Source organism: Patagioenas fasciata, chromosome 8, assembly GCF_037038585.1.
Source record: "Patagioenas fasciata isolate bPatFas1 chromosome 8, bPatFas1.hap1, whole genome shotgun sequence".
Taxonomy (NCBI): Eukaryota; Metazoa; Chordata; class Aves; order Columbiformes; family Columbidae; genus Patagioenas; species Patagioenas fasciata.
Window position 1 is genome coordinate 11302374 of NC_092527.1, and position 26075 is coordinate 11328448.

The window sequence follows — 26075 nt, forward strand, 5'->3', positions numbered from 1 at the left end:
GGTGGGTGCCCTGGTGGCAGAAGATACAGAGAAGGCAGAATTGCTGAATGCCTTCTTTGTCTCTGTCTACTCTGCTGGAGGCTGTCCTGGGGAGCCGTGCATCCCTGAGACCCCGGATGAAGCCAGGTCAATGGAGGAGTTTGCTTTAGTCGATGAGGACTGGGTTAGGGAGCAATTAAATAGTCTGGACATCCAATAATCCATGGGTCCAGATGAGATGCACCCACAGGTGCTGAGGGAGCTGGCTGAAGTCATTGCTAGACTGCTCTCCGTCATCTTTGCCAAGTCTTGGGAAATGGGAGAGGTGCCCGAGGATTGGAGGAAAGCAAATGTCACTCCAGTCTTCAAAAAGGGCAAGAAGGAGGACCCGGGTAATTATAGACCGGTCAGCCTCATCTCTGTCCCTGGGAAAGTAATGGAACAGCTTGTCCTTGGTGTCATCTCAAGGCATATCAAGGATAAGAGGGTTATTAGGGGCAGTCAGCATGGCTTTACCAAGGGTAGGTCATGCTTGACCAACCTCATGGCCTTTTATGAGAATGTAACAAGGCGGATGGATGATGGCAGAGCAGTGGATGTGGTCTACCTTGACTTCAGTAAAGCCTTTGACACAATCTCCCACAGCATCCTCACAGCTAAGTTGAGGAGGTGTGATCTGGACAATAGAGTAGTGAGGTGGGTTGCAAACTGGCTTAAGGACAGAAGCCAGAGAGTGGTAGTCAATGGTGCGGAATCTAGTTGGAGCCCAGTACCTAGTGGAGTGCCTCAGGGGTCAGTACTGGGGCCCATATTATTCAATATATTCATTAACAATTTGGACAAGGGAATTGAGTGTACTATCAGCAAGTTTGCTGATGACACAAAGCTGGGAGGAGTGACTGACACGCCAGAAGGCTGTGCTGCCATCCAGCGGGACCTGGACAGGCTGGAGAATTGGACAGGGAATAACCTGATGAAATTTAACAAGGGAAAGTGTAGAGTCCTGCATCTGGGCAGGAACAACCCCAGGTTCCAGTATAGGTTGGGAAATTACATATTAGAGAGCAGTGTAGGGGAAAGGGACCTGGGGGTCCTGGTGGACAACAGGATGACCATGAGCCAGCACTGTGCCCTTGTGGCCAGGAAGGCCAATGGCATCCTTGGGTGTATTACAAGGGGGGTGGTTAGTAGATCGAGAGAGGTCCTCCTTCCCCTCTACTCCACTCTGGTGAGACCCCATCTAGAATATTGCGTCCAGTTCTGGGCCCCTCAGTTCCAGAAGGACAGGGAACTGCTGGAGAGGGTCCAGTGTAGGGCAACAAAGATGATTGAGTGGAGCACCTCCCTTATGAAGAAAGGCTGCGGGAGCTGGGTCTCTTTAGTTTGGAGAAGAGGAGACTGAGGGGTGACCTTATTAATGTTTATAAATATATAAAGGGTGAGTGCCACGAGGATGGAGCCAGGCTCTTCTCGGTGGCAAACAATGATAGGACAAGGGGTAATGGGATCAAGCTGAACACAGGAGGTTCCACTTAAATTGGAGAAGAAACTTCTTCTCAGTGAGGGTGACAGAGCCTGGAACAGGCTGCCCAGGGAGGTTGTGGAGTCTTCTACTCTGGAGACATTCAAAACCTGCCTGGACATGTTCCTGTGCGACCTCACCTAGGCGTTCCTGCTCCAGCAGGGGGATTGGAGTAGATGATCTTTTGAGGTCCCTTCCAATCCCAAACATACTGTGATACTGTAGGCTCTACGTGGCACTGAACAGTCATTTTTTGATATTGTCTCACAGGGTTTCATTTGATGCAAAATCACTCAAAAATTTTCTAAGATGACAATGTCTTTGTTATGATTAGTGTGTTGATTTCCAGCTCCTAGTCACCTCTTTGTTTACCAACAATCTAGTCTCAGTGCTGTTGTATTCTCTAAGCCCTCAAATAAGGCGGGAACTTCATATAAAGCTCAAGTTGTTACTATGTACCAGTTTCCCTGAAAGGCACATTTACATGTATAAAGACATGAAAACATCTTAGTTTACATTTCAGCTTGTCAGGATTCATTATCCTCTGTCCTTCTGTCCAATCTGGTTTTGAATGAGAGTGTCATCATGTCATTGTGTTCAAACTAATTCTAAAAGCAAAATGGGATAAAGACTGGCTTGCACTTATTTGCCTTTTGGATCCTTTTTTATTTTTTCAGGTAAACATGTTTAACTACAATTTGATTAATATCCTGTATATCCTGGGTTTTGATACATGCAACTCTGGTGTGTGTAAACATGAGCACAAACCTGCAAAGGCTTAATTCAGTCCCAATCAAATGTTTATTCTCAATACCACGAATCTGGTTTGTCAGTTAATTCAGCTAGGATGATTTATTTACTTGCAACTTAAATATGAGCTGTAGACCAAACAAAATCTGTTCATACAACATGGACAGAAAACAGCTTTTTTGTCTTGACTTTCAAATGTGAATGAGCCTTGCTGTGAGACTGCTGACAGAGCCTCTTCAAATATTAATATGTTTAGAGTATTTCCTCTCTTGTGAATGGCTTTTGTATTTGTGGGTATTTTATGTACACAGAGGATCACATGCATTTGTCTTTTTCTGTGATTACAATTCCCTTAACCAATTACTTCAATGTAATTGAATCCATAGAAATATACCTTTGGAAAGCTGCTGAAAAGGGTCAATAGCATGAGGGTTTATCACTGATATTTGGAAACTTCCATCAATGTTTTTAGGGTTGTTTTGTTTTCTGTTACTTTTTGTTGAAGAACAGTGATGATGATTTCCTTCATTGACTGAACTGAAAAAGTAGGTATCAAATATTATTTGTAGAATTATGTAACTTTCAGAGGAGAGGGAGAGGAGAGGAGAGGAGAGGAGAGGAGAGGAGAGGAGGGGAGGGGAGGGGAGGGGAGGGGAGGAGGGGAGGGGAGGAGGGGAGGGGAGAGGGGAGGGGAGGGGAGAGGGGAGGGGAGGGGAGGGGAGAGGGGAGGGGAGGGGGGAGGGGAGGGGAGGGGAGGGGAGGGGAGGGGAGGGGAGGGGAGGGGAGGGGAGGGGAGGGGAGGGGAGGGGAGGGGAGGGGAGAGGAGAGGAGAGGAGAGGAGAGGAGAGGAGAGGAGAGGAGAGGAGAGGAGAGGAGAGGAGAGGAGAGGAGAGGAGAGGAGAGGAGAGAGGAACTAACTCAGTTGGAAGAGACCTGCAATGATCGTCTAGGGCAATTGCCTGACCAACTCAGTCTGACCAAAAGTCAAAGCATGTTATTAAGGGCATTGTAAAAATGCCTCTTAAGCACTGACAGGCTTGGGGCATCGACCACCTCTCTAGGAAGCCTGTTCCAGTGTCGGGCCACCCTCTTGGTAAAGAAATGCTTCCTCATGTCCAGTGTAGACCTCCCCTGATGCAGCTTTGAACTCTTCCCACACATCCCATATGGAGATCACTCTGCATGACCATATTTAACTGTTAACTATTTAACTGAGCTCTTATCAATAACTTTGTGAAATCAAATTGCCAGTTAAAGTTTCTTGCCAATTTTTATAAATTAAAAAAAAAAAAAGAGGAAGAGGCTGGTTTTGGTGGTAGCCCAAAGAAAGAAAAAAAAAAAAAAGAAAATCCATATTTTCTCCCCAGAGAAAGAGACACATCTAGCATCTGTTAATGGTCAGTTTTCATGTATTGTGTGACTTCAGAAGTCACTCTCCCACTGGATAGAAACCAGACCCTATAACTCTTTCATCTTCTCTGGATTTTTGCCTCTCTGTCTTGTCCCTGGCTTCCTATCTGTGTTCTTCATCAGTATGTATAAGGAATGGTGCTTTTACTGAATTTTAGAACCTGGCTTTGAATCTTCCTTTTTCTCTTTTTTGGGTTGAGTTGGGTTGGTTTTTTTCATCCTCACATCCCTCACCTACCTTGAAATAATTTCTTTCTTCTAAATGTGTTGCTTCAGATGATGTTTTGACTAAATCTCTTCTTCTAAATTCAATAAGTTTTTCTGATTGATCATAGGTTTCTGTGGTTTTTTTTCAGAGGATGGAACTGGGAGTAAAGAAAGGGTTCATTTCTTCTTTCGTTTATCCTTCTGCAGTATCTTTCTTGAAAGCTAGTTGGTCCTCTGTAGCCAGATAGCATGTAGATCTCATCAGTAAACTGCTTCCTTACAATAACAGAAAAAAAGCTTGGAAAGACCACCTTTCCCTACATTTCTGGTTTTCCCATCGTTTTGTGAATTTGTTTCTCATTATTTTATTTTCTGACTGCTGTCCAGGCACTGCAGTCAGTTGAGATATGTCTTACAAAAACATTTGTGGCTATGTTCTTATCAGTCCCTTCGTATTGTATTGTGAGTTTTGATGTGTGCCTCGGGTTGATCAGATGTGTTCCAGCTACCCCTGTACCTTCTCTTGCTCTGTCATTGTCTTTCATCCTCCTCCATTGATTTGGTGTTCAGGCTTTGTGTCTTATTTTTATAAACCCCAACTTTACATGTGATACACAAGAATATTTTAGTATTTCAGCCTCAGTTAACTATCTCTAGAATTGTATTCATCATGGAATTTTTGATCCTGGCTTAGAAATGCAGTAGTTGAGATCTCTGCTCCAGGGAAGGAAAAGAGGCACGTTTTGGTATTTTATGGTGGATGTGTATAGTGCAAACACACCTGATTCCAAAGAGAGTTTTACCAAGTCTGCTGGCAAACTTTGGCCCAGAATTGTGCTAAGGTACCTTGCAGGCAGCCTGTTTCGACTGTGAGGTTCCATTTAGCACTAAGATGGAAATTTTCATATGTGAATGCCAAACCAGAATTATGGGTGAATTTACTTCTTATAACCAGCAATAAAATAATCCAAATTCCAAGCCTCTGTAAGTAGTGCTTTAAATTGAAAATAAAATTGTTTTCCTTTGATTACATTATTCCACACAGCTTTGGTATTCTCTTTAGCACTATTGCTGGTCAGGCATTTGTACAAAAAGAGTAGCTCTTAGAGGTTTTTGCAATGAAAAATGATGTATTTTAATCATTCTTTGTGATATTGAAACACTTTTTTTCATTCTCTGTAAATGCACCACTGTTTTCCCACGGACACCTCAAAGGAAACAGAAGAGATTTTGAAATGCTTAACATTTAAGAATGACATATTGTTTGTAAGGAGTGTGTGGGAAAACTCTCTCCACTTTTGAAGCACAGTCTTGAAATATGCAATTTCATTAAAGGTTTCATTATCTTCTTTCTATTACTGTTGTTTCCAACTAAAAACAACATTACAGATATTTTAGAAACAGATGCGTGTTACTCACCACAAAATCTAAATATACCTCAGGGCATTTTGAAAGTTTCGCACTTTACACCAATACTTAAGAAGCTTCACTGCTGTCGGTATAGTGTAGAACTAATTGATTCTCCTGCTCCCGTCCAGGGCACTGCATAGTCTTGCCCTGCCTTACCTGGATATCTTCAGTACTTCACATGCCAGGCACCCCCTGCATTTCAGTTTTCCTAGCCTCTCATCTGTTTTGAGTGTGTGCACCGAAGTCCTGTGGCTTCAGGTCATTTTGTTATGCTCATCACTCACTTAATGAATTTCTTCTTATTTCATGTGATAGCTGCAACTGCATTTATTAAAAATTGAGTCCAGTTAAAACGTTGTCAGCCTTGCTTATCTGCACATTTTTTTTTCAGCTCAGTGGGATGCATGCATGAAAAATGTTGTATAACGGAGTGAATCTCTCTCTTCAAAATGTGTCTGGATTGACATGGAGATGTAGTAGGGTTTTGTTCAGCCTTCTCAATTTAATTCTTAGATGGCCTTCTACTGCCTGAACCTGCTGTGTGTGTGAACTTCGGAGCTGGTATTTGCACTCAGGCTGCTGCCCTACACAATCTGTCCTTTGGGGTGGTTGAAGGACTGTGCAGGTTGACATTAGAGAGAGCTCATGTCAAATTCTGGTCTCAAGTGGGATAAGTTCCGCTGTGATGCAGGTCTCTGAGGAACCTTGGGAAAATTATGAGATGTTTGTAGGGGAAAAAAACGAGGGCAGAAGGAGTAAAAACAAACCAACTTTTTATTGATAGATAAATAAATATCTAAGGATTAGCTGTTCTGGTGAAGTCAAGAGAGCCCGAACCTCTACCAATTTGCTTCAATCTTGCTTCTTCTCAGAGAAAGTTGATATCTAAAAATAGTGAAAAATAAAGACTATATAAGGAGAAATCCACTGGATTTTTTCCCTCCCTCCCAAGTCTATTCTTAAAGTTTGATTTGATTAAATATGGGCAACAGACTTCTTGTCAACTAAAATACAATTTGTCTATCCTTAAACTGATTCTGTCAGATATAATTCTTGAGTCTTGTTTAAGCTCTCTAAAACAAAATATGTACTTTTGACTTTTCTTCTAAAAGATGAGAATAGCATGGCAATACAGTTCAGTTTTTCTCCTTTCCCGCTTTCCTTGTGTTCATTTCCAGATCAGAGACATTTCTTCTTCACATTTTGTATTCCTCACAGCTTTATTTCTTCGCCTTTCTGAATTCAACAGTATTATTCCATGATGATATGGCAAAAGATAGCCCATACACATGACCAGTGATTCTTGCATGCAGTGGGTTTTCCCAGTAACTTGTAGATTATAAACCAGAGGGAACATCTTCCTAGGTAATACGGTGTGTACCTTTCAGAAGGCAGCTTGTTTCTTTAGGGAGACATAAACCTGCATTAGCATATCTGCAGCCAGCACCACAGTATGTAACTCTAGATTCAGACTATGAAACATTAAATTTTTAAACATGGAATATATGAGATATTGCCATGGAATATAGGAGATAATCATTTAATGTTGCTTTTTCCTTGAAGTTGTGTCAAAAATAAGAGTATTAAGGAAGATGGAAAAATCATGTAGCAGTTTCTCTTTGAGAGACGGATCAGCAATGTGGCGTGTAGGTACATCTGCAGAGCAGCTCATTACACCAGCTTTGAAACACACATAGCATGTAAGCAGACAACTTTTTCAAAATCTCCATCTTAAATCAATTGAGTGCTCCATTACATGAAACAGCTGCAGTTAGAAAATGTTAACTTCTTTGCTGTTTCTAACAGCTTCATCAGAAAGGCTTGTTACATAGCTGATATACTGTTTTTTTCTCTCCCATCTCATGAGTTTCTTGTTGTAGTGATAGCAGAATAACTTCCAGATGGTTACAGTGGTTACCTGCAGCCTGACTACTGCTGACAGTGCCTGCTTTTCACCGGTGACTTGGACTGCTCTCTGTACACAGTCCATAACTCACCCACCAGGAGCTCACAGGATGGCAGCACACCATGAGCTGAATCCTGGCAGAGATTTCGTTCTCTAGAGGGTTTCTCTTCATTCTCTGAAGTCTGAAAAGGGGTGGCTGCTTCCATCGAAAGTTCTTCTCATTCAAGTTTGGCAAAATGTCGCTGAATACATTGAGCTAATACCTACGTTATTGGGTTGCTTTCGGAATGGTGGCAAGGCTCCTCCTTTGCCCATGGAAGCATCCTGTAGGTAGTCCATAACTGTATTTAGACAAAGCTGGGCTGTCCTCAGACGTGTGTGTTTTGCATTAGGAATTACTTCTGAGATTCCAAGGGGAGCATTTGAAGTGCTCTTATGCTGCTCTTACACTTTAATGCGAGTCTCCAGTGCAGGAGATCCAAAAAGTGACAAATGTTTGAGTGGTGGTTGATTTGTCTCCATGTGAGAGAATGTGTTCCCCTTTTCCACCTACCAAGTCCCACACATCTACATTGTGTTCTCCCTTGTCTGGAGCCCCAGTGAGTAGAAAGAAACCCGTTTTCTTACATTGGTGACGCAGAGTGTTTCACTGGTGGTTGATCACATGCTAGAGCAAGTCATACAGAAGTTATGAGTTTTGGTGATACTTAAGTATGTTCAGATGTTTCAAATAATAAGAGCAGATGATTCATCATTTCTTCTGATAAATTTATGAAAAGCAGATTGTAAGTTACGCATATCCAACATGTACCACTGAATCTACAAGATGATGTGTTTGATATCCAAACTACTGTTTCTCTCTGCTGAATTATTTGTAATACTTGTCTTCGTCTCTTGTGATACCTCAGTGTCAAATCATCAGTATACCCATTGAGAATAATCCTACGCTTTTGTTGTATTTAACAAGGGTGAATGCACAGAGTACCTTATCTGTTGCCCATCTCAATTTAATAGTGCTCTAGGAGGAATATGATCGTGAAGTTCTCAAGCACTTTTTGGTATCCTAGTCTATTAAAATGTTTTTTGAATCATTCCTGAATTTTACTGGGAAATGGTTATGAAATTTCTTTTTAGAAAAAAACAAAACAAAAAACAGCTTGTATTGTGAATATGTTGCTGCAGAGAGAAAGAAGAAAGCAGAAGTAAACTATATTCATCCTTTCTCATTCTCCAAGTAACCAAATCACACCAAAATGGCAAGAATTTTTTTTTTTTAATCCTATGCTTTTAAGTTCTCTGAGAGTATTAAAATAATGTGGGTACATTTTTAATGTTTGGGAAATATTAATGCATTATTTTAACCTGACAGGTTTTAGCTTTTATGAACAAATGTCAAACCAAAATTTATACTGAGGCATTAGCAAGTCGTGAATGTGCCTTTGACATTAAAAGGAATGGTAGGTATTTTAATAAAAATTTCTAAAGTATGGTTTTTCCCAAATGTTCACAGTTCTATGTAGACAGTTAATTTCCCTTATACATTACTGTCTCCAGTTTGTACTAATAGTGCAAATCATGCTTATGACTTGAATGAAAACTTAATTCATTATGGTAAGGCGGATGTCTTTTGTGAGCTCGCAAACTCAGCTGTGGTGCTGCAGGTTCAGCATGTGAACTCTGTCACCACCCACTTTCCCACCTACCCTGTTTATGGCACAGGGCCATTTATTTCTCCCTGTTCGGTACAGAATTCTCAGGATATTCATTTTATGGGGAAGACTAGGTTTTAAGACAGGATAAATAATATGCAAATCACATCTGTTTACTTCTTTATTCTGTTTTTCACTTCATTCAGAAGGCAGTAGGATGGAAATATCCTGTTAGTGCAACACTATGTGTGTTATGAGTTGTATGTGAAGAAACCAGCTTTCCCCTGCACAGTTTATGATTGCCCAGGGAAGGTCAGCAGTGATGAGTTGCTCAAGAACTACGTGCAGCAAGGGCTGTAACACATGCAGGGCTGTGCTGGGGCCAGTCTGCTGGCTAGGCTGGGCCTGTCTGTCCAAGGAAACAGATCATCCCTGGCTCTTCTCAGGAGCCCATGGCTCCTGTGGCCAGTCCAGCATCGGGCAGCAGCAGCACCGGCGTGGGGCTGTTGTCATCTCCTGCCTGTGAACTCCTGCTGGAGCTCTCCTTTTGGTTTCCTCTGAGATGTGTGTGTGTGTCTTGTGGTTTGTAGAGTCAGGAGGGTTGGATACTCGTGACTGCAATTACTTGGCTTAGGTATTAATTTCTAAAGTACGCAAGACAGTCTGTCTCTCTAAGGTGCTTATAGTTAGGGCCAGCCAGCCCCCCAATGCTTGCCTCTCTGGCAGTCCTGATGATCTTGAATTAAACAAGAATTGACCAGATTAGAATATGTGTAACACTTTTTTTTTTTTTTTTTTTTAATCTTAGCTGTACATTGATTTCTCCTTTCTGAGAGCTAAGAACATGTCTTCTAGGGCCTAGGTTTTACTCTTATGTGACCTTGAATAGAGCAAGTTTGAGTTTAAAGGACGTTTGCCTGTTATGTAGAAGACTAGTGTATTAGTTGCTTACCACTTCACTATTTAGTAGATAAATATCCAGTTTGAAAAGGCTTTGTTTCTAGATATGATGGATGTGTTGCAGTTAATATAAGATACAAACTTGGAGCAGGAGCATTTCTCTTGCATCAAATTTATGCTCACAGCAGTACCCGTACTGTATGCAGCTATCTTTAGATTGCTGGATATACCTGTGTCCTCAGTGAAATACAGAAAGCAGCAGTACTGAGGAGGTATTTCATTATTTAAAAGGTGGATGTTAAAATTCACTGCTGCTGCTCTATGCATTACATGAACTGCAGACACAAGACGTTTGTGTTAAATTAAAGAATAATAGAAGAGATATATAGATATGGTATTGCTGAGATTATCTTGCTGACAATTCTGTAGCAATAAGCTGCCTCCTCAAAATGTCCCTTCCCCTCAATTTTTCTTAAGAGTTTCAATTCAAGTTTTTAAAATTCTTTCCTTTTTCTTTTTTTTTCTTTTTCCCATGAGAGATGCAAGAGCTTGAGAACTGCTTTGTAACATCCCATCCCAGTTTATAAATAATGAAATTGCCCCAAGTTAGGAATGTCCTGGTACAAGTATTTGAGCATTTTTCTGCCTCAGGGTACTGGCTCTGACAAGAATGAGGTGGTGGTTTAGTGGAGGAACTGTCAACCTTAATCCTCATACTTACAATTTATAAAGCAAGTTTATTTAGTGAAGTACTCTTTGTTTTCTTAAAACCTGTAAAAGCCTTCAAATATTATCATGCTTACTCTGATTTAAGCCACTGTCCTATTCTGCACTTTACTGCCCTTATTTTCATTTTAATGTCTATTTTTGCCTATATTGTAGAGGCGGCCACTCAGCAGTAGTTTGACCTTCTAACAGGTTATTTATTAAAGATGTCAGAAAATTGCTGTGCAAAGGGCATTGCAAAGGAGACCACCTCAGTATCTAAAACAGTGCAGTAAAGGTATTTCTCCATGACAAGTTCAGAAGTGATCTGTGTCTGCCAGCGTGGCTGTTCTGAAGTTTTGCATAACGCCTTTCTATTTCCTAAGCACAAATGATCTTTGAATTGCAATTTAGGTGTCCAGTCAGCAGAATTATTTCTTTAGCAATGATGGCCTGTGAATAACTGTAGTGTAAAAGTAGAGTGGCAAGTTCTCTTCTTAGTGCTCAGTTCATAGGTGCAGGGATCATCTCTCAGCATAGAGGGGCAGTGCTTCCCTGGTCTGTGAATTTGTGCTCCCATGCTTTTGTGGTGAAATGTGTAGCTTCTATCAAATCTCTGCACGAACAACATGTGTTCTGGCATCTGGGTGTCAGTGCATTTTTTGGGGATAGCTTTTAAGCTGGAATGATGAAAATAGGTAAAGCCACAGCAGAAAGCATGTTTGTTGGGTTTTAATTGGATATTTTCTTGTTGCCTTTCTAGGTCTGATGTAGTTGTTCTGTGCTTTTCAATTGCTAATCCTAATTCCCTGAATCATGTGAAAACGATGTGGTATCAAGAAATCAAGCACTTCTGTCCTCGCACACCTGTCATTCTGGTGGGCTGCCAACTAGATCTCCGCTATGCAGATCTCGAGGCTGTTAACAGAGCCAGGCGGCCTTTGGCAAGGTAAAGTCTAAACAAAAATAAGAATTAAAAAAATCACCTTGGTAATCAGGTACATTACTTTCAAAAGAGAAATGATAGAGCCTAGGGTGTTTTTGTAAAATGAGAATGTATGTGCTTTCTTCTTTTTAACTCTGTTGTTTTAGTTATTTCTTTAACAAACACAATTGTTATATGTTTCCCACAGTATTTTTGTACATTGGACATCTAAAGTTTTTTGAGTGCCTGAACACTATGATAATATGGAGATAATGATTACTGCAGGTTTTCATGTATGTCTTTCTCCATCTGAACATTTGTATCATGTCCTACCCTGTCACTACTGTCAGATGCTGTTTTAAACCGACAGATTCTACTCAAGTTTTCGTAATTCTCGGTTATTATTTTTTGTAAATGTAATCCTAGATCATGGCAGAAAATAGCAAATTATTTTTTTTCAGGTTCTGAGATTAAAAGAGAGTTTGGGGTTATTGTGGAGAAGTTTTTCCCAGATTCAAAAGACAAAGTTTGGGGGAAACAATCCCACAATTACCTGCTCACTTCTGATTTCCTCCTTTGATATGAATTTTAATGAGACTGGATTAATGGATATACGATCCATGATTGCATAATTAAAGACTGTATTGTAGCAAATTTCCATAAAGGGGCTGAATTGATATTTCATGGCTCTTGGAAAATTTTACATTGCATTCAAATTCTTGACTTGACAATATGATTTTCATAAGTTTGTTTATTAAACATTTCTTCATTGTGTGGGAGGGATGGGCTTTTTGTTGGCTCTTTGAAAGGAAATGTTCTTTCAAAACTCAAAATTCTTCCTCTGCCCCAATCTTCCTTTCTGATTTCACCATTAATAAAGATCGAATCAGAGCTCTGCATGTCTAGCACAGACTTCTGCCACCTGAACTGATTATTAGCTGGCGACTAAAGCAAGCTGTTGTCTGGAGTGTGTTCAGGCTGTGCCAGCTCATGTCTGCCCAATATGCTGTGCTCACAGAACACACTGTTGGGGCCATATCTTCTGGTGAAATGATTTTTTTGTTGGGAAAATGGATCCTAGCCCAGACTTTTTTTCTGGTTTGTTTATCCTGTGTCATGTACTAGAACTGCTCTGGAAATTCATGAGTTCCCACAGTGCTTCTACAGCCAAAACAGACCAATCTCTTGAAGTGTGTCTTCAGCTACACTTTTGTCATAGACTACTATGCTTTTCTTTAAAAAGCATAAGCTTAAGAAATATTTCTCATTTCATATTTAGCTATATCTGTGGCATGTCTGATAGATACTGACAGAATATCTGAGTGGAAAGGGATGGTAGGAGGTGTTTTAAATAATGAAAGTTCTCAAGCATCCTATCAAATTTTTACTGTGAATTTCCCTTTTACATGGAGAAGGCTTAGTCCATTTTGTGCAAATGATTTCTACATGTTTTAGTAACGTTGCGAAGACACCACCAAACTTAAACAAATTTACAGGTATGTGCTATGCTAAAACTCTCTGGAGTCACAGTTGTAGATTTCCAAGGGGCTTTGTGTGCTTCATTTTATATTTTGTTTCATTTGAATGAAGACATTTTGTAAAATTCTATGCTTTGTGGAGTAATTTTTTGATGACCATTGTGTGTGAGAAATTTCTTTTTTGTTTGACTCTAGGCCAATAAAAAGAGGAGACATTTTGCCACCAGAAAGAGGCAGAGAGGTTGCCAAGGAACTTGGGATACCATACTATGAAACCAGTGTGTTTGACCAGTTTGGGATCAAAGATGTGTTTGACAATGCAATTAGAGCTGCTCTGATCTCCAGAAGACACCTGCAGTTCTGGAAATCTCATCTGAAGAAAGTCCAAAAACCTTTGCTTCAGGCTCCATTCCTACCTCCAAAAGCCCCTCCTCCGGTTATCAGAATTCCTGAGTGTCCCGTTCCGAGCATGAATGAAGCTGGATATTTATTGGACAGCCCACTGTGTGCAGATGTTATGTTTGTTCTCCAGGAACAGGACTACATTTTTGCTCACAAGATCTACCTAGCTACCTCCTCTTCAAAGTTTTATGATCTTTTCTTAATGGAATGTGAGGAAAATCCAGACTTGGAAGAAACACAGTGTAAGAAAGAAAATACAAATAAGGATGTTTTGACAAGTTACCTTGAGACAAATGGTGACAGTGATGATATATCCTTGAAATCTGCTGATGTTAAAAGTCCCCCACCAGAAAGTACTGGCCCTTTGAACATGCTAGAACTCAAAACTGGTGAAACAAATCCTGCAGCAAAATCTCTGTCATCCTGGGGTAAGGGGTTTGTTAGTGTGCATAAAGAAATGCAAGTGAATCCTGTCTCGAATAGGACATGTCCTGTAACTGTGGTAAAAATGGATTCCTCTGTGCAGGCCAGACCTTTTAAAACTGTTTTGCAGTTTTTATACACAGGGCAACTAGATGAAAATGAAAAAGATCTCACAAGACTGGCTCAGATTGCTGAAATTTTGGAAGTATTTGATTTGAGAATGATGGTGGAGAATATTATGAATAAAGAAGCCTTCATGAATCAAGAGATTACTAAAGCATTTCATGTCAGAAAAGCTAATAGGATAAAAGAGTGCCTTTGCAAAGGGACATTTTCTGGTAAGTAACTACATGCTTTAACAGGAAAAGCACTAATTCTTTTCTCATTCATGTTTACTGTTGCTTCACTGGCTTCAAAAACTATGACAACTTACATTGTTCCGAGAGGAGGGGTGAGCCCAAAATTATGGTGCTATTCAGGGCCAACTGTTCCAACCTGGGATTCTGTTGAAAATCTACATCTGGGATTTTCTCAAAATCTACACACAAGCTTTTAAATAAGTGACCCAATTTTCCAAAGTGTTGAATGTCCAACAGTCCCCCTTTTAAGTGAGACTTTTTATTTAACTATATAAAATGCTACAGTTATCTTTGAGGTGGGGGTCATTGGAAGTGAAAAATGTCCTTTGTTAACAATGTGCAGGTGAAACATACTTTTTTGAGACACGGTTTCACTTTAAACGCAGACTTGCAGCATGCCTGTTTCTTTGTTCCCATGGCAGATGTGACATTTAAATTGGATGATGGAACTATAAATGCCCACAAGCCACTGCTGATCTGTAGCTGTGAATGGATGTCTGCTATGTTTGGAGGATCATTTATTGAAAGCTCAAACAGTGAGGTATTTGTCCATTTTGCTTATAATATCTGATGGATTTAGGGTGATGGAAGCTTCATTTTGTATCTGTTTGAAGGGCTGCAATAATCCGTGCAATAATTCTTTGTTCTTCCCTTGCGGACCTGAGATGCTTTTCTTCTATAGGCATTAAATTAGAATGCTTAGGAGAATAACATCTTTTCTGCAAGGCATGAAACTTCTTCCAATACTGGAGGGTGTGTTTTAAACCCGAAAACCTTTAAAATATTAAATATAGGGGAAAAGAAAATATTGATTTGTGAATTTCTTTAAAATAAGTTCTGTGAATATCAATTTATACGGTGAGAAGCATTACAGAGAATACTTGGAGCAGAGACATTGAGGAAGAAGTTAAAGGGAAAAAATGGTTAAAGAACATGGAGTGTTAAACTAGAAAAGGAGGCTGACATCACAGTACTTCAGTAGAAACCAAGCTCAGATTCTGTAGTGCATCAGCTTGTTCCCTTGAGTAAAGAGGGTATAAAGTACAGTATCAAAGATCTCAATGCTTTGGATTAAGATTTTGCAGCAGAAACCTTGTATTTTCAGGTGCCTTCAAGGTCCGTGTTTCAGATTCTCAGTACTCTGCTAACATTTTTTTCTTGTGTCTTATCCATACCCAGGTTTTGATTTTTGTTTTGATTTTCTTTTTCCTTTCCATACTTACGGGTCTTGTTCATATGAAGAGCTTAGGGTTTTTGTATTTAATATTCTGGAAGATTCTGTTCTATTTAGATTTTTCTTGCTTCTTCCAATACAGCTGTAAACATAATTCCTTTCCCAGAGGCAAACTCGACAAGTGGTTCATTAAAAATACATAGTTTGGTTTGGCAATGAAAAATATACTTTTTTTTTCTACCAGCCCATTTCTAATGATCAACTTAACAGTCTTAGATCATCTTTCTAATTTAAAATGTTTAGCTTCCATTTTGCAGAGTTTAAAGCAATCAGTAATGCTTTTGGAAGATTTAAAATACAGGTAGATATGAATTGAATGGTTTCCTTTGACTGCTTTCCAAAAAATAAAACCATCTACTTTTTATTTACTACTTTTTCTGTATTTGGGACACAACATTTTATAAACTCATTCACTGACTGTACTGTTCTCTGCACTAACACGAACATATTAATAATGAATGAGTTTCACAACTAGCTCCTCTTACTTGGAGAACAGAGCTACTTCCCAGAGTGGTTGATATGTGTAAGAGGTTCACGCTTTAGCACTAACAGATCCAGGTTTGAATCCCACCCATCCAGGCAGAGCTGAAAGAGAAATTCACAAGCCCCCTACGGTCAGTGACCACTTATGTGGCACAACTAACCCCTGTCTAGCAGGAAGGATGTGCTGACTGCTTCCAAGCTGTCAGATTAAGTTGCATGCACATTTAATTCCTCATCATAATTTTATTATTATTTTTCTGCTCTGCCCTTTTTTTTTACTGCAAGTTCTTCAGAATACAATGTTGCATTCTTCAGTGCCAGCAGTTATGAAGATGTGCGTTACGAAGTGCTAATTAATGGGATCGACTAGCTTGGGTGTCAGCAGCAGACTTACCTGCAGTAATCTTGAGCCCTGCAACAATCAGTTTTACCCTGTTCTTTGGAGGAGTGATTGTGTGTGCAAACTGTAGTCGAGATGCCACAGTGATAGGTTACAGTGAGGCTTTCTAACTCTCCTTCCTCTTCTTTTAGGTTTCCCTGCAGTGACGTGAAGTTAGGGTTGTGCTGGCGAGCAAATAGATAGCTTTTGTCCTAGCCGTAGTTTCATGACACAGTGGTTACACTTATTACATGTGTGTGGCAGAAATGGTTTACATTTTTTTTGACTCATTTCCTCAGTTTTCAGTCCCTTCCCAAACATCATTTACTTGGATAAAATGGTTATTTATAAACAGATTGAGAGGGGTGGGGGGTTGTTAACCTTTGATTTCCTTTATTTTCAGAATCCCCAGAATGTAGATTGCATTCCTCAAGAAGTCTGCGAGGGGAGGTTTGGCACGGAAAGTGCTCAGTGGCTTTATGTATCCCACAAAGCTGTCCATTCACAGGCTAGAAAGCATTAAACGGATTCACTGTTTGATGTGGGTCCAATTTAGTAACTTAGTAGAGCTGCTTGTATATAAACTGCCAGAGGATCTGATTATGAAGGTTTGCTTACCTCTTGACAGTTTCTTGAACCTTAATGGGAAATCTATTTTTTGAAAAATGTTTTTCTTGCATTTCTAAAACAAGAGAGAGCAAAAGTGTCAGTCCAGCAAAGCAGCAGAAATTAATTATGGCCTCTATATGAAAATTTCTCAATTATTAGAGACTTTTTTCTTAAATATGTTTTCCAGGTAGTTCTTCCCAACATAAACAAGACTTCCATGCAAGCAGTTTTAGATTACTTGTATACCAAGCAACTGTCCGCCACTCAGGAACTGGACACACTTGACTTAATCGCATTGGCAAATAGGTTTTGCCTTCCTCACCTGGTTGCTCTAGCAGGTAAGAATTTATGGCCTCTGCAGTGCAGTGTCTTCTGCAATGGCTGAAACATGTTTTAAGTGGTTTTAGAATGCACCGGATTTTAACAAGTGTCAGAGAAGATAAATACTTCTTTGGTGAAAGCAATATTGTAGTACCAATTGATATTTTCGCTTAAAAAATATATTTGCCTTTGTCTTGCCTTTTTTAGTTTTGTGCTAAATTACTTCAGAACATTCAAGTATTCTGTGCTTTAAAAAAAAAGAGCACACCTTCTCTTTAGCATTGATATAATGCCTGTGGTTTCTAATATCTATTCTGTTGTTTTTAATTTACCTGAAAACAGGATGGACCCGAGGCTTTCCATTATGTAATGAATGAAGTGCTCCGTTATACATTTCTATTCTAAGAGACTAACTGAGCCAATTCAAAACTAATATAGATTATGATGGTTTTTATAGAAATGCTGTCTAGATCTCTTTTAACTGCCTAGATGGGAATTGGATATTTTGGTATATACATGGGAGTTCAACCCTTATTTCAGGAAGAAAAACTTTTCTGTCATCACATTTAGAGAGGAATTACAGGATAGGATATTACTTAGTTTTAAAATTAAGTCCATGCATGCGCCAGACCTCTGGGGTTGTGGTTTCTGATTGTTTATTTATTTGTTTCTGCCTAAGTATGTAACTTGGCATTATTCTGAAGACCTGGCCAAGGCCAAAACTGGGAGACAGATGGGGCAAAGCTACACGTATTTACTGGACAACATTTAGGTAAAATTTAATCACAAATGAAATCCTAGCTCTTCTTCAGTTGTGCCTCAGGACTCTATACCGTGTCTTCATTGGTTCTGACAGACCAAATTGTTATTACCCGATTTTATACACACATTGTTGTGGTTTTTTTTTTAGTTGCAGCATAAACATACAGTATTAAGGATATTTCTTTCTATTTAATTATTTATGAAAGAATTTTGAGTCCAAAGGCCACTGCTAACAACTGAATTCAGTAGAATCAAATCAGCTGACATTTCCCAAAAGACACTCAAACGTCTAAGGTCCCAGGAAGCAGTTCTAGTAAAGGCTTAAGGAGACTTTTGAACTGAAGTGACTTTTAGGGGAGCTGATCAGCCTTCATCTGGATCCCTAGGAGTGGCTAATCTGAGGATCTGAACAGGGCCTAAAGTGATCTTTTCTATACCAGTGCTGTGGGCATAATTGTTAAGAAATCCACAATGCAACAGCAAGTGCACTGTTGCCCAAAAACCTGAGTACTGCTTTTGTATTACCCAAAAGAGACAACTGATCTGGATTTCTAATTTAAATCGAATATTGCACCCATCAGTTCTGCCAGAGACAGACTAGTGGCTGCTGAACTTTGTCCATCTGTAAGTGGTTATTAATTGCAGGCTGCCTTTCTGTAAGAAACAAATAAGAATTGTGTTTGAAACCAGAAATAAATAGTTTAGATTGAGGCAAAGGGGCAAATCCTCATGTGGACTGTGCTCCACTGGAGCAAGCCCTTTTATATAGCTATGATGCAGAATCTCCAGCCACAACTCTAAAGGCCAGAATTTGACTTCACCCAAATCTGAAGGATACCTGGGTGAATGTGCCACTTGCATAATGCTGGAGTTAACACTAGGAGGAGGGAAAACATGCCTTCTTGGTTCTTCGTCACTTGTGGATGATCTGACCTTGAAATGTGACCATTTCCCATGTGAGTGATGAGTTTTCTCCTCTAACAGAACAGCATGCAGTACAAGAGCTGACAAAAGCCTCCATGAGCGGTGTTGCAATAGATGGAGAAGTACTGTCCTACTTGGAATTGGCACAGGTCAGTGTGCACTGTTTTTTAAAGGTAATTCTGGCCATCTGCAGGACTTGCTTTTAGCACCGTACTGGTTTTGAGCATTGCTTCTAAGTGGCTCAAGGTCTGCAGTTCTGAGAGTGACTGACAATAAAACTTAGTTTTGTCTTCTATTTTAAAGACCGTTTTTCCATTAGTTCAAAGGTGAAACATCTATTTAAGTAATCTCAGAGGAGCTGTCTTTCAAATATATATTTTGGTTTTCCTTGATTGTGGAGCTTCCAAGCTCCGCGTTCTCTTGGCTGTGCTTCAGTAATGTGAAATGTAATGTAATGAAGCTGGTCAGCTTTGTAATGGTGAATGATTCCTGGGTTCTTTTCAATGCAGTTCTTGTAGGTATATTTAGACCTGTGTTGCAAAAGCAACATTTTTTGTATTCCTAGACTTCACACTTAGACTGGCTACTCTGAGCCAGTCACCTGATAGTTCAGAAGGAGTGCAAATCTTACCATTTTATGTTCAAACATGTTGCAATATTTCTTGAGTCCCAGAAACCACGAAAAGAGCGAGCCCCCAGCTTACAGTTTAACTGCATACCTCTGTTTTCCAAAAGGAGTGCTATGCCAGTCTTCCAAATACAGTAGTACAAGCTAAAATATTTTTTAAATTTTATTATTCTTGATTTCACACTAGGGATGAGTCTGGCTGCAGCTTGTCTTGAAGTCTGGGGATTAAGTAGCACTGAAAGACAGCACAAGCTGGCCACCAGGCAAGACTTCTGCAGCTGCTTTCAAGTCTCTCTCTTGCAATACCCATGATGCTGTTGCAAAACAAGGACTGAACCCCTTCCGAGAAAAGGCAGTTCACTTAGTTTCCATTTTATGAAGGATGTTTTTCCTTTTCTTTCTTTTATTTTTTTTTTTTTTCCTCCTGGTTGAAGACAGAAGTAATATGTTTAACTACAGTTACGATATCTTCTGTGCCCAGTATCTACATCAATATGATGTGTTTATAACTTGAGATCATAGTAGACAGTCAGAACGCCAAAACAGATACACATGCTACACAATCTGACTTGCATTATAGCTGTGCTTCCTTACTACCATTGGAAGCTTGTACCAGATTTTGTATTGAGCTTTCAGTAATACTTTATTTCTGTCAACAAGCATAGTTTTACCAGGAGTTACTTCAGAACATGGTTTGCAGTAACTGGTAAGAGATATGTGAGTGGTACAATCACACCAGAAAATTCAGGTCCAGCATGCCTTGGGTTCAGATCCTTTGTGGGACTGAATGCAGTTTGCCAGATGCTGCGCATGCTGAGCACCTACTCATGAACCTTTTGGGCCACTGCTTGTTCCAGCAGAATTGTGCAACAAGGTCTATGGCATCTAAAGGCCACTTCAGTCTCAAAAGCTCCCCTGTATGCTTGGGAGAGTGCCGGGGACCATTCTAGCTCGAGCTGTTGATTGGGGATGCAAAATGAATTATAACCTCAGGAAACAATAAGCTCTGTGTTTTTTCCTTACAGTTTCACAATGCTAACCAGCTGGCAGCTTGGTGCTTGCACTACATCTGCACCAATTACAACAGTGTTTGCTCCAAATTCCGCAAGGAAATCAAAGCTAAATCTTCAGGTACGGGCCATTTTCTCCCCCAACTTTCATGAGGTTTTTCCTTCTTTCTCCCAATCTAGTTAATTAAACATGAAGACAAAGATGAGCTCAAATAGCTGAGCCATGAGACTGAACCTCTGCACCATCTTGAGTAGCGTTCATAAATTCTTCTTATCTGTAAAAGAGAGCTCATAATCATTAGCTTGATTCTAGGTCAGGTATTATGTTCTATACCTGTTTCAGTGATGCTAAAAGGAACAGAGCTATTTTCAGTCTCCACAATAAAAAATGCACTCTGTAAAGGACTTGGTTTTTTTACACTCTTGGTGGACTAAGGCCTCTGGAGTGCAACTGCTTTCAAAGTCTTTCCACCCTGTGAGTAAGGCATATGAGGAAACCGTGGGAATCCCCAGTAAGCCAGCTAATTTAAAGACTGGGTAAATGATTAGCAGCAGAGGTTTTTGCAAACATTTCTGGCATTTCTGTATCTTACTGGCTTTTGCGGGGGGGGATTTGATTGTTTCTTTTTAATCAGATAATCAAGAATATTTTGAGAGGCATCGCTGGCCGCCTGTGTGGTATTTAAAGGAAGAAGATCACTACCAGCGAGTTAAAAAAGAAAGAGAAAAGGAAGATTTTGCACTGAATAAACATCAATCAAAGCGGAAGTGGTGCTTCTGGAATTCCTCTGCTGTAGTTGCCTGAACAAAGCAAATAAGTGGAAATCCATAGCCAATGTCAGACGTTAGTCTTATTGATAGAAATAAGATGTAGTTCGGGTTTTCAGGGAACTTTGTTCCACGTGTGCATTTATTATTGCTAGGGTCAAAAGCACAAGCTCACTGAAAGTGAGCCTGGAACAGCTCCTTGAAGTCATATGTATATTTTTGGCTAGTAAGCAGATAAATGTCTACCATTATTACATTTCTTTTTATACAAAAAAAAATATCCAGCATTAATGTTTCAATCTCCAATTGGGAAATATTTTTATACTGTCTGGTGTGTTTTGTTCAGATAAAATTCTGGATACTGTTGTATTTTACAGACTACAAAATAACCATGTAGCAGCTTTGTAATTAGATTTTAACTATTTTTACTATGCGAGTGCAGTGAAATAGACAATCTTCAGTCATAAGAGACCACTTTTAGAGTATCTCATAAAAAGCTATCTTAGGAAAAATTCTAGTTGCCTAGAATAGGTTGTCTTTTTTAAACTAAGTACTGTGCACTGGTAATATAATTAGATGGTTATTTCCCCTTTCTAAAGTAAAGGGTTAGAATAAGATCCAATAACTGCAAGATATAGAGCGCTTGATCTTTGCTCAGCTGAATAATAGGCAGTATAATTACCTATTCAACTGCAGGCAAATGTATTTCTAATATTTGCCATGTAAGTGCAAATAATTATGACTATGTGGGCCATGCAAAATCTAGTGATTCTAAGTATTCAGAGGTTTTATATGTCTAGATCAAAGAGAATATTTCTAAAATCATTTAGAAGGGCTTATTAATTTATAGCCTTATACAAGTATGGATCTGAATACAAAAAGCAGTTACACTGCTTGCATTTGAATTACTGCATGGCAGTTACTTTGTTCTGTGGGATCTTAACCCTGCAGCCATTCCTCATGCTGAATTCCTTTTTGCTTCAGTGCAAGCAAACGAAAGGGCTGCACAAACAAGTAGGAGTTATCTAATCTTACAGCATTTTGTAAATGAAGAAAGGTCTTCACACACAAGATCACTTCCGTTTGATCTAAATTGGTTTATAGCTTTTCCCAGTTAGAACTCAAAATGTTAGAAAACTGGGGGCAAAATGATGGCAGAAAGGCAGGAATTCTGCACAAGTGGTGGTGCAAGAAAAGAAAAAAAAAGCCTCCAAATGTTTTTAAATGGTCTGTGTGTTTGTGACTTTTTATCAAGCATTATTCTAAAGCTGCGGTGTTACACTAGGTTACATAAGGATGAGAGCATTTTTAAAAAGACCAAAACTAAGATACATAGACTGTAGAAAATACACATGCAATCCTGTACAGTGTCTCAGGCACAATTCTGTAAACAAGGTCGTATTGTGCATTAGGTTCATTGTTTTGTGCTGGCAGCTCAGCATACCAATGTGAAAAGCTGTTTGTTTGTTTGTTTGTTTCTGTGTTCAAAGGCAAGGCAGTACAGTCAAACCCCAGTACTGTAGGTCAGGAAAGACTTTGGACTGAAAGCCATACCCACCTCTACATATTTGCATTCTGAACGGACTAATTCTCAGCAGATGCTACCACAGGATGGTAGAAGCCACCCAGCATGGAAAGAGATGCTGCTCTACAAACTTCTATAAGGAAAGCAAGTGACAGATTCCTACCCCTATAAGATTCATCACCGTATGGTGATAAAGAAGGGCTATTAATGATGGCTGCAAATATGTCTCCTTAATTCTTAGTCAGTGATAACAAATAGTGTGGAGGAGAAGAATGAATGAGAGAAGACATGTCAAGACTGAGATAAATATCTGTTGTCATAAAATGTTAACCAGTCACATTTTAAGTAAGTATTGCTATTAGGTTTCACACAACCAAAGCTACTATATGATTGTAATTTTGCCAAACTGTAATGGATATATAAATGAACCTGAGGTATATGCAATAATATCCAGTTGTTCTAGTTATCAGCTACTATAACCAAGTGGCTGGTTCATTTGGTTAATGCTGTCTATGGCCTTTAATCTTGGTGGTTATTTTGTGTTTTTTATTTTGGGAAAAAAAGGTCAATAAAACTGTTTAGTTACAAATTGTCTCCAAGCTCTTTGAAGAAGCTTCCTATATTTTGCATTAGGTGCTGCCCATTTTAGTGCTGCTTTTAAGCATCCAGTTGTGGTATCATTCATTAAATTTTACTGAACAGATATTTGCATGATATATTAGGATTTACAGTTGGGAATGTCACAAGGAAGTCCTACAGTCTTTGTACATGATGGTGGAAGGTTGGTGTGTCTCACTTACTGTTAAAACTGCATTGCAAAAAATCTCTTGCTGCTTTTCCCCATAGTTTCTGAAATTTAATTACCATTATATTACCCAAGGGACACGAAACTAATTAGTCATGACAGACAGGGGGAGGAAAAATGCAGGTAAACAGCAGGAAATCTGTAAGGTTTTCATTATGCTCTAAACTTGGTACAGACACTCTTTTTCCTGCGTTCTCACTGCCATAGTTGTCAACTGTTATATAGAATCCGTCATTACCTGTCAGTGGACTCCCAGCAACTACCTCCATGAATATCGGTTGTATAATTGATACAGGTAGAGAGTTGATGCTTTTCTAGAGGATTTTTGCAAGATGTCATGCAAAGAATGCCATGTTTGTGATTTTTTTTTTATAGCTCTTAAGCAATGCCAAGGACATGGAAAGTAAGCGCATTCAGCACAGAGTGTACATTTTTGTTTTAATTGCTAATTTATGAGAATGTTACATATCTCAGTGATTTATTTTTGGAAGCAACATTTTATTTCTTTGAACTTACCATTAGAAAAAGTAATGGGCTCAACATAAAAAGTGGTGACATTAGATGTGATTTTTTTTTTTATTATGATAAAATGAGTAGTATGGAAGGAAGGGCCAAATCAGAAGCATTGCTCTTCAGGGCATTCTTTTTAAAATATTATTGCCATTTAGCAGAAGTTGCATGTCCTTTGATTCTGAGGAGTCTCATTCAGCTTATTTCTTAGAAACAATGCTTTTCTATTTCTTCTTTAAGATAGAGTTTCTGCGAACAAGTTCCTCTGCATCACAACACAAACCAGTTTCTGTGGCTTCCCACCCACAAATAGCACAAAGCCAGAAGCTGAAGTTTTTAGTGAGTAAGATGGGATTGGCCACACTTCAGCCACAACTCACTAATTTCATTCACTGAAGACCTACTCATCACTGTCTTTTAGCCAGATCAGGCCTCAAAATGTGCAAAGGTAAGCTAGATAGCTCTAAATATGTGGGTACAGTAAGAAGGGTTGCCTAGTAGAAGAGAATAATCTGGACATCCCTTCTGAGCACTGGAAGCAGAATTGTACCAGAGGGAGTAAGGCAAGAGCAGTACAACACTTTTTTTTGCCCTAATTCTTCAGTAATTTACCCACAGATATCCCTCAAGGATAAATTATGCCTCAAGTGTTTGATTTGTAAAATAAGGAAGTTTTTATCATGTTCTAATAACAAGAACTAGGAGACCAGCTGAAGGTATCTTAGAAATCCTGCTCTGAGGGCAAAGTCTTCCATCTTCTGTACAAAGAGGTTTAGGTAAAGATTGAATGCACTAAATAGGATTCATTTTGTTACTTAAAGTCTAGTATGGTGAAATATTTCCATTCTTCCAGATTTTTTAAGATTACAGTCTTGTGAAGAGATTTGCTTTGTCCCTATTCTGTCTCTTTTTTCCAGATCACTGTTTCTATAGTCTTGTCACTGGATAGGCCAGTATTTATTTACTCTGGGTGGGAATCCAAGGTATGTACTATCCAGTGAGGTGTCTTTTAAGGTGACTGCTTGCCAGTCCTGAAACCCCTTCAATTTTTTGTGTATTAAAATGACCTAATAGCATTTACATTAGTCTCCTTCTCCTGCAGGCAAAATTCCTATTGAAATGGATGAGATGCCCCCCGCACACACACTTTGGGCTTTGAGGTGCCACCTAATGAATTTACACATTATCACTTGCCAGTGTTCCAAATCTGCTAACAGAAGTTTGCTCTGTGTACTGCATGCAGGATAAGGCAGTGTGATAGCAGCAATAATCCCCATCTTGCAGGCTCTACAATAGGATAATTCATTGTCGGTTAACGTATGTCTTTGCCTTTAGGTAAGAGCGTAACTTGTGTTGTAGATTCGCTTTGCACTAGCAGCCAGAGTAGCGAGACTGTTGTATATTCATACATGCAAACTAAATCCCTCACTGCTGCTTACATAAAAATCTTGATTTCTGGTAGAAATATGAAAAGCTTTTGGATCAAGACTGCAGGAGACTAAGAAGAAAATGTGAACATCAGAGGATGCAAGAATAATTATGCCTATGTATACCAGCTCTAGAGAAAGTCAAACTGAGATAAAGATGTGATTCAGACAGAGCAGTTAGCATGGGACAACAGAATTGTAATGGCTCCTTTATAACTGTTCAGCCTTATTATTTCATTTGTTAGCAGGCCATAGAGCTACAACATCCCACTGGGCTGTTCTGCAACAGTAGATGTTCTCATCACACAGGTCCTGCATCCCTCCTCCACAGAGTGGGGGTCACAGGTTACTGTTAAAACACTGTGTTGCTGATTCATCTCAAGTCCTTCCTTGTACAGCACTGATACCCCACAACCTGTCCTTTGGCCTGCACAGGAGCCCAGTACCACCTGCTGGACATGGTATATCTGGTTTTGTCTCATATTTAAGGATGTTCCAGAACAGCAAGGATCTCACTCCAGCATATGAAAGATCCCCAGCCAGTCTCCTTTACTGGGACAGCACATAGTGGAAGAACAAAGCTCCATGACAGCCAGGTAGGTCTCAGCCTATTTAAGAATTTCAAGATAAAAAATACAAAATAAACAACTTTGAAAAGCACTCAG

General features: G+C 39.4%; 1 protein-coding gene across 4 annotated transcripts in view; it reads left to right on the plus strand.

Moving 5' to 3' along the window:
* The window catches only part of RHOBTB1 (Rho related BTB domain containing 1), a 55838-nt gene extending 32581 nt beyond the window's left edge, over positions 1–23257 (plus strand). For 3 of the 4 annotated variants that reach the window (XM_071811680.1, XM_071811679.1, XM_065843769.2), the window contains 7 exons: positions 11202–11387; positions 13037–14004; positions 14448–14566; positions 16918–17068; positions 18798–18886; positions 20391–20496; positions 21011–23257. In XM_071811680.1, the coding sequence (XP_071667781.1) occupies positions 11202–11387; positions 13037–14004; positions 14448–14566; positions 16918–17068; positions 18798–18886; positions 20391–20496; positions 21011–21180 (1789 nt within the window). In that variant the 3' untranslated portion in view covers positions 21181–23257. Of the gene's footprint in view, positions 1–8553; positions 8642–11201; positions 11388–13036; positions 14005–14447; positions 14567–16917; positions 17069–18797; positions 18887–20390; positions 20497–21010 lie in introns of all 4 variants that reach the window. The other variant, XM_071811681.1, reaches the window with a different exon arrangement.
* The last annotated feature ends 2818 nt before the right edge of the window (positions 23258–26075 follow it).